Source organism: Rhinopithecus bieti, unplaced genomic scaffold (assembly GCF_001698545.2).
Source record: "Rhinopithecus bieti isolate Rb0 unplaced genomic scaffold, ASM169854v2 scaffold_31527, whole genome shotgun sequence".
In the NCBI taxonomy this organism is placed as follows: Eukaryota; Metazoa; Chordata; class Mammalia; order Primates; family Cercopithecidae; genus Rhinopithecus; species Rhinopithecus bieti.
This window is the reverse complement of record NW_016813959.1, coordinates 956,278-964,605: the sequence shown is the minus strand read 5'-3', so window position 1 is coordinate 964,605 and position 8,328 is coordinate 956,278. Positions and strand designations below refer to the sequence as shown.

The window sequence follows — 8,328 nt, the reverse complement described above, 5'->3', positions numbered from 1 at the left end:
CTTTCCTTTCCTTTTTTTTTTTTTTGACAGAGTCTCACTGCATCACCCAAGCTGGAGTACAGTGTGTGATCTCGGCTCACTGCAAACTCTACCTCCCAGGCTTAAGCGATTCTCCCACCTCAGCCTCCCAAGTAGCTGGGACTACAGACATGAGCTACCACACCCGGCTAATTTGCATTTTTTGTAGAGACAGGTTTTCGTCATGTTGCCCAGGCTGGTCTCGAACTACGGGGCTCAAGCAGTCTACCTGCCTCGGCCTCCCAAAGTGCTGGAATTACAGGCATGAGTCACTGAGCTCGGACTTTTTTTTTTTTTTTTTTTTTAAACAGGGTCTCGCTTTGTTGCCCAGGCTGAAGTGCAGTATAGTGGCATGATCATAGCTCAATGCAGCCTCAACCTCCCCAGGCTCAGGTGATCCTTCTCCCTCAACCTCCCTAGTAGCTGGGATTACAGGTGTGCACCACTATGCCTGGCTAATTTATTTTTGGCATTTTTTGTAGAGATGAGATTTCACTGTGTTTCCCAGGCTGGTCTTGAACTCCTGGGCTCAGTCTGCCCACCTCAGCCTCCCAAAGTGTTGGGATTACAGGTGTGAGCCACTGCATCTGAGTGATTTTCATTTTTAATATTCAAATGTATCAATACTGTGCCTTATGGTTTGTATCCATTATCTTCATCAAATTGAATAAACAGAGCCATTTGTTATCACATTTATAGCTTTTATTGGGCCTTAATGATAAAAGATTTGAATATCCTAGTTTAAGATTAATGCATCGCCGGGCGCGGTGGCTCACGCCTGTAACTTTGGGAGGCCGAGGTGGGCGGATCACGAAGTCAGGAGATCGAGACCATCCTGGCTAACACGGTGAAACCCCGTCTCTACTAAAAACGCAAAAAAATTAGCCCGGCATGGCGGCGGGCGCCTGTAGTCCCAGCTACTCGGGAGGCTGAGGCAGGAGAATGGCGTGAACCCGGGAGGCGGAGCTTGCAGTGAGACGAGATTGCGCCACTGCACTCCAGCCTGGGCGACAGAGCGAGACTCCGTCTCATTAATGCATTTTTTTTTATATTCCTTGGCCAAAATATTTGGTCCAAGCTTTTAGGTGACTCACTCGTTCAAGTTATTATATAAGGGTTTTCAAAAAGTCATCTTACCATCTTTACTCTTTGGGTTATAACCGCTATTAAGGCACATACAGGAAAGTGTGGAATAAAACAGATATTTTTGCCTGATGTGCTTTATCATTACTGAGAGCCCCTTCTCCCATCCATCACCCTCCCTCCCTCTCCTATTTCTTTGTCTTCAACTCCACCAGTGAATTTATTAACCTGAGACATCATTCACATGTTAATGGATCCATTAACACTGTTCAAAAAGTTAGCATAGGCTCTAAACAAATTCAGGTTTCAAAAAGGCAACTACCAATATCTGGAGAGGTAATCAACTCCAGCTAAGTACCGTGGGCAGCACATCAGGAACAGCCCCACAGGCTCCAAGTGATAGAATTTGATAGGTTCGGGACATGCACAGTGGCCCATGCCTATAATCCCAGCACTTTGGAAGGCCGAGGCGGGTGGAACACCTGAGGTCAGGAGTTGGAGACCAGCGTGGCCAACATGGTGAAAACTCGTCTCTACTAAAAATAGAAAAATTAGCTGGATGTGGTGGCATGCACCTGTAATCCAAGCTACTTGGGAGGCTGAGGCAGGGGAATCGCTTGAACCTAGGAGGCGGAGGTTGCAGTGAGGCAGTGAGCTGAGATTGTGCCACTGCACTCCATTCTGGGTGACAGGGTGAGAATCCGTCTCAAAAAAAAAAAAAAAAAAAAAAAAAAAAGGTTCATATTGATACAGGAAAAAAAAAAGATACAATATTAGGTTATTTCCCAAGATTTAAAATGATCTTCTAAAACTTAGGGGAATGCTATGAAATAACAAAAAGCCATTTACAAACGCAATTTTAGAAGTGAAAAAACTTTTACAAAGGGCTGGAAAACTATAGCTGAATCTGTGTATTTATGAAAGGGAATGTCACAGGTCATTTGCTTAAATAATTCTTGGTGTATGAGAGTTAAAGATGATGTTTTGACCTTGCCATTTCCATCATAAGGAGGTTATGGCCCTGGCATGCGGCCTAAGCACAGGCTTCCTGTCTTCCCCTCTCTGCCTCTTGCTGTGGCTTTCCCTCTTCCAAGACTCCCCCATTTCTTTCCCTGTCTCTCCTCTGAGCCTCCTTTTCCCACTGCACCTTGTCTGAATCTGTTCTCTCTCCATTCCCTTCTCTGTCTTCCTCTACTCCCCAAAATTGGTCGAGGATTTTTTTTGTTCAATAGAAATAATGAGCACAAAAGAAAACTCACAGTGGCAAGAACTATAATTGGTAAAATATGATATAGACCTAAAACAGTAGATGAATCAAATTTCTGTTATTAAATATAAATAAAAAGAATTGCTCCTGTTGAAATAATCTTAGAAGAGTAAAAGGAAAATGGAAAAACAAAATTAGGCTGGATGCAGTGGCTCATGCCTGTAATCCCAGCAGTTAGGGGGGCCTAGGTGGAAGGATTGCTTGAGACCAGGAGTTCGACACCAGCCTGGGCAACACAGCAAGATGCTCCTCTTTACAAAAGATTTTAAAAAATGAGTGGGGAATGGTGGTACAAACCTGTAGTCCCAGCTACTCAGGAGGGTGAGGCAGGAGAATTGCTTGAACATGGGAGGCGGAGGTTGCAGTGAACCAAGATTCTGCCACTGCACTCCAGCCTGGGCGACAAAGCAAGACCCTGTCTTTAAACAAACAACAAACAAACAAAATTAGAAACAGATTGACTGCACTGTTTAGAAAACTAAGGTATTATATTGGCTTAGCTTCATTCCAGAATATACTTTTTTTTTGATTACTCATAAATGCTGTCATAATTCTTATGAAAACTTTTTTATTCAGACAACCTCTGGGCCCATAATAATGGAGTCACAATATCCTTTATATGAAAATGGTGTGGTCACTGAGAGCAATACATAAGAGTAATAAATGTGTTTATCTGAAAGGACTGCAAAATAACCAACTTTGTCTTCTTCTCATTCCACTCCGGATGAAGGATCTTGAAACAGCCTATCACATTACAGATATCCATGAAGCTTTGGCATTATCTGAAGTGGGAAATGACAGGAAGATGTTCTTGTTTGGAACTCACCTGACTAAGAATGGCTCAGAGATACCATCCACCATGCAAGATGCCAAAGACTTGATTGCACAGCTGGCTGCAGATGTGCAGTGACCAGGACTCAGCCCACTGTGCGGCTCACGACTGAAATGTCATCAGTGTTGAATGGCAGGCTTGAAGCCAAAGGTTTCCACTTTCAAATAAAAATTAAGCCATTTCCTATTTTCTCAATGCATGAGATGTATATAGTCAGCCCTCCATATCCATGGGGTCCACATCTGCAGATTCAAGAACTGTGGATCAAAAACATTCAAAAAGTAAATCCACTAAAGAATAATAACACAACAATAAAATAATACACATATAATTTTTTTTTTTTTTTTTTGATGGAGTCTTGCTGTGTCGCCCAGGCTGGAGTGCAGTGGCCAGATCTCAGCTCACTGCAAGCTCCACCTCCCAGGTTTATGCCATTCTCCTGCCTCAGCCTCCCGAGTAGCTGGGACTACAGGCGCCCGCAACCTCGCCCAGCTAGTTTTTTGTAGAGACGGGGTTTCACCGTGTTAGCCAGGATGGTCTCGATCTCCTGACCTCGTGATCCGCCCGTCTCAGCCTCCCAAAGTGCTGGGATTACAGGCTTGAGCCACCGCGCCGGCCTAATAATACACATTTTGAAACACAATATAACAACTATTTACATAGCATTTACATTGTATTAGGTATTATAAGTAATCTAAAGATGATTTAAAGTACACGAGTAGATGCATGTATGTTATATGTAAATACTATGCCGTTTTCTATCAGGAGCTTGAGCATACACATTTGCCTGTGCGGATCTTGGAATGGAATGAATATCCCTGAAATTACCAATGGACAGCTGCACAAAGATAGTGCTAACATATTAACAGCATCTCTATCAGATTTTGAATGTTAAAAATATTTGTAAAACAGCGTATTGGGGGGATTGGGATTTTTAATCAACAAAGGTAAAATGAACATTAGCAAGCATTTGTCCCATTTATTGTATTGCAATGGCATGAAATTTATATGAAATTTTTTTTTGGGTGGGTGGATAGGGTCTCACTCTGTTGCCCAGGCTGGAGTGTAGTGGCGTGATCTCAGCTTAGAAGATCCTCCCTCCTCAGTCTCCCAAGTAGCTGGGACTAGAGGTGCATGCCACCACGCCCTGCTGATTTTTCTGTTTTTAGCAGAGACGAGGTTTCACCATGTGACCCAGGCTGGTCTCAAATTCCTGAGCTCAAGCGATGTGCCCGCCTCAGTCTCCTAAAGTGCTGGGATTACAGGAATGAGCCACTGCACCTTGCCTTGAATACATTTTAGTATGTTTTCTCTTTTCAAGTAAAAAACCAGGTGTCTTTCCGTTAAGTGGATTTGTTTTTAACACTATGGGAAAGAAATATCGGGGTAGGACAATGAGGAAAGTGAACTTTGTCAAACCCTCAGAGAAATAAACATTAACAGTATTCAGAAAGAGGAAGGGTTTCTTTTCCAGGAGCTTGTTAGACTAGATGAGGAACATTGTGGGGATTTATTTTTAAAATTCTTAACATTTTGCTTTTCCATAGATAATCTTTCTTCACTAGAAAGAGTGATAACTATATTTATTTGCAGACACTCTGTAAATCCAACTTGTAACTATAGTGGCTTGCTTTGGTTTTAAAGCAAATTGGCAAAAGAGTTTGCTCTATAAATCCTTCCTTTTAAAATTTGGAATCTGTGGTGAAATGATACAAATATGAGATCAAGTGTGGTGGCTCACACCTGTAATCCCAGCACTTTGGGAGGCCGAGGCGGGCAGATCATGAGGTCAGGAGTTCAAGAGCAGCCTGGCCAACATGGTGAAACCCTGTCTCTACTAAAAATACAAAAAATTAGCCAGGGGTGATGATAGGCACCTGTAATCTCAGCTGCTCGGGAGGCTGAGGCAGGAGAATCGCTTGAACCCAGGAGGCGGAGGTTGCAGTGAGCCAAGACCATACCACTGCACTCTAGCCTGGGCAACAGAGAGAGACTCCGTCTCAAGACAAATAAATAAAATAAAATAAAATTTGGAATCTGTGGTGAAATAATACAAATATGGGGTCAGGTATGGTGGCTCACACCTGTAATTCCAATACTTTGGGAGTCTGAGGCAGGAGGATCATTTGAACCTAGGAGTTTGAGACCAGCCTGGGAAACAGTGAGACCGTGTCTCAAAAAAAAAAAAACAAATTTGGTGAAGACAACCCCTCTCAATATTAGCACATAACTGTCTCTAGTTTTAGGTTAAAATAGAACACAATTTAATTTATGCATGCATGCGCAAAATGATGATTGCCTTCTGAGAGATGAGACATTGGAGAGTGAGCCTTTAAGATCATTACCTCTCTCACATCATTGCTGCACTGTCATGTTTAATGGTATCTTATTACAGCAGCCACTCAGGTGTCTAATGTTAAACCTTCTTCTTGTCTGGCCTATGGAGGGTGGATCACACAATAATTCAGAATTGTCAGAAATGTTGGATTTTAACCTCTGCCCCAAGGATTACCGCGAATGGACCCCTGGACAAATTCCTTGACTGTCTTGGTCTTGTCCTTGTAAAAAGATCAAGTGAGATGCAGACCACTTCCAGCCCTAAACTCTGATTCTATGTGTTTGTCCCTTCCCTAGGTTTTCTAAGGTGATCAGGGACATAGACAAGTTTCTGGATGCTTATTTCAAAGAAAAGGCCAAAAGCTTTCAGAATGGGGAACAATATCTCCGTTCTTCCCTGTTTGGCCTTTTTTTTTTTTTGAGACGGAGTCTGGCTCTGTCGCCCAGGCTGGAGTGCAGTGGCCGGATCTCAGCTCATTGCAAGCTCCGCCTCCCAGGTTCACGCCATTCTCCTGCCTCAGCCTCCCGAATAGCTGGGACTACGAGCGCCCGCCACCTCACCCGGCTAGTTTTTTGTATTTTTTAGTAGAGACGGGGTTTCACGGTGTTAGCCAGGATGATCTCAATCTCCTGACCTCGTGATATGCCGGTCTTGGCCTCCCAAAGTACTGGGATTACAGGCTTGAGCCACCGCGCCCGGCCTGTTTGGTCTTTTTATTCTCAGATTCTGATTTTAGATTCTGCATTTTGGCAACAAGTATTGTGGCTGGAGTCTTTCTTTCAGTGGACAGTTACAGAGTGCCAACATGGCAGTCATTGCTTGACACCAGGGTGAACAAAGCACGGATTCTGCACTTGAGATGCTCTCAGGCAGGGACTCTGTACGTGAGATGCTCTCAGGCTAACGATGAGGGTTTGTGTCATGGGGCTTTCTAACAGAAATGGCACTAGACAACAAGACAGATTGGTGTATTGTCAGAGAGGCTGCCTGGCTGGTAGCCTGCCCAATGGGCCTAATGGGGTGGCATACAACCTTGGAGAATTTACCACAATCTGATGTCTGTTGCCAGCCTTCTGGGCTTATAAGCCTTCCAGGCTTGAGAAGCTGAGTCATGTTAGAAAGTAGGTTTACTTAGCACACCAAGAGTGGATCTACCTTTTCATTCAGTAAACATTTTGGGAGCACCATGTGCCAGAACTCTTTCAGTTAAAAATAAATTCAGTTAAAAGGAAATTCAGGCTGGGTGCAGTGGATCACGCCTGTAATCCCAGCACTTTGGGAAACCAAAGTAGCCAGATCACTTGAGCCCAGGAGTTTGAGACCAGCCTGGGCAACTTGGTGAAACCCCATCTCTTCAAAAAATACACACCAGAAACAAACAAAAAACTAGCCAGATGTGATGGCACATGTCTGTAGTCCCAGCTACTCAGGAGGCTAAGATGGGAGGATCACTTGAGCCTGGGGAAGTCAAGGCTGCAGTGAGCAGTGATTGCACCACTGCACTTCAGCTTGGGCGATGGAGTGAGACCTTGTTAAAAAAACAAAATGGCTGGGCACAGTGGCTCAGGCCCGTAATCCCAGCACTTTGGAAGGCAGAAGCAGGAGGACTGCTGGAGGCCAGGAGTTAAGAGAGCAACCTGGGCAACATAGAAAGACGCTGTCTCTACAAAAAAATTTTTAATGAAATTCAACTCGAATTTGTGTGTGCCCCCACAAAAAAGAATTTTTTTTCCCTCATCATCCTGGAAAATCTGGCCATGGGGGATTCAGGAGTTCAGAAGTTCAAAGATAAGACTGTCTCTCCGTATCCTGGCCCTGCCAACTTCTGCTTGGTTTGATTCTCAGATTCCCTCCTTAGAGTAGCAAGATGACTGCTGTCAACTCAAGCCATTCTTATAGCTCATGATCTCAGAGTAAGATGGACCCTCCCTTTCTCAGCAGACTTCCATTAAATCTCATGGAGGGATACCAATTGGCTCTTCTGGGGTTGCATATTCATCCCTGAATCAATTACTGTGGCTGAATTGGTCAGACCTGGGTTAGAAGGAAGGATCAGCCCCTTAAACTGTATTGAATGAGTTCCTTGCAGAAAGGAGGGGTTCTGCCTTCCGAAGAAGAGGGAAGGGATTCTAGGCAGGAAAACAAAATGATGACAGCTATTCACAGTCGTTCACTGTGCTTGGCACAGGGGATATACCAGTGACCAGGACAGAGAATGCCACTGTCTTTAAGGAGGTTACATTCTAACTGGGGAAGTATACAAAAATAAAAAAGCAGATGAAATAATTACAAATTATGTTGAAGCAAGGAACTGAAATAGAAAATAATGGTGGGAACATTTTAAAAATTAATATGGGCTGGAAAGACCTCTTTGAATGGGTAATTTAAACTGAGCCCTAGAGGCTAGAAAACAGCCAGTATGTAAAGAGTGGGAAGAAATGGGCGCCAGGCAGTGGGAACAGGTGTAAGAAGAGACTGAAATGGGGAAGAGCTTGACACTTTAGAGAAGAGCAGGGAGGCCAGAAGGTAGTGGAGTGGCTCAAAGTAGACAGAGAGAGAGAAAAAAGGACCAGAGTATGGAACACCTTATAATGCAAAGCTTGAGGATTTTAAAAAATGGTTTGTAGTGTCATAATTGGAGGTGATCAAAAGTAAAAGTCAGAAGTTCCACCAGTTCAGAGGTCATTGTAGAATCCAGAGAGTTGATGATAGGCCGGGGTGGCCTGCCATGACATTATCATGATATTATGGTGGGAGTGGGTTGTTATAAAGTGAGTCCAGCCCCTGGTG

General features: G+C 43.8%; 1 protein-coding gene across 1 annotated transcript in view; it reads left to right on the top strand.

Moving 5' to 3' along the window:
* ARL9 (ARF like GTPase 9) overlaps window positions 1-3,395 on the top strand; it is a 20,432-nt gene extending 17,037 nt beyond the window's left edge. Inside the window, exon 4 of the mRNA XM_017849248.1 lies at window positions 3,099-3,395. Within this exon, the coding sequence (XP_017704737.1) occupies window positions 3,099-3,278 (180 nt within the window). The 3' untranslated portion in view covers window positions 3,279-3,395. The remainder of the gene's footprint in view (window positions 1-3,098) is intronic.
* The last annotated feature ends 4,933 nt before the right edge of the window (window positions 3,396-8,328 follow it).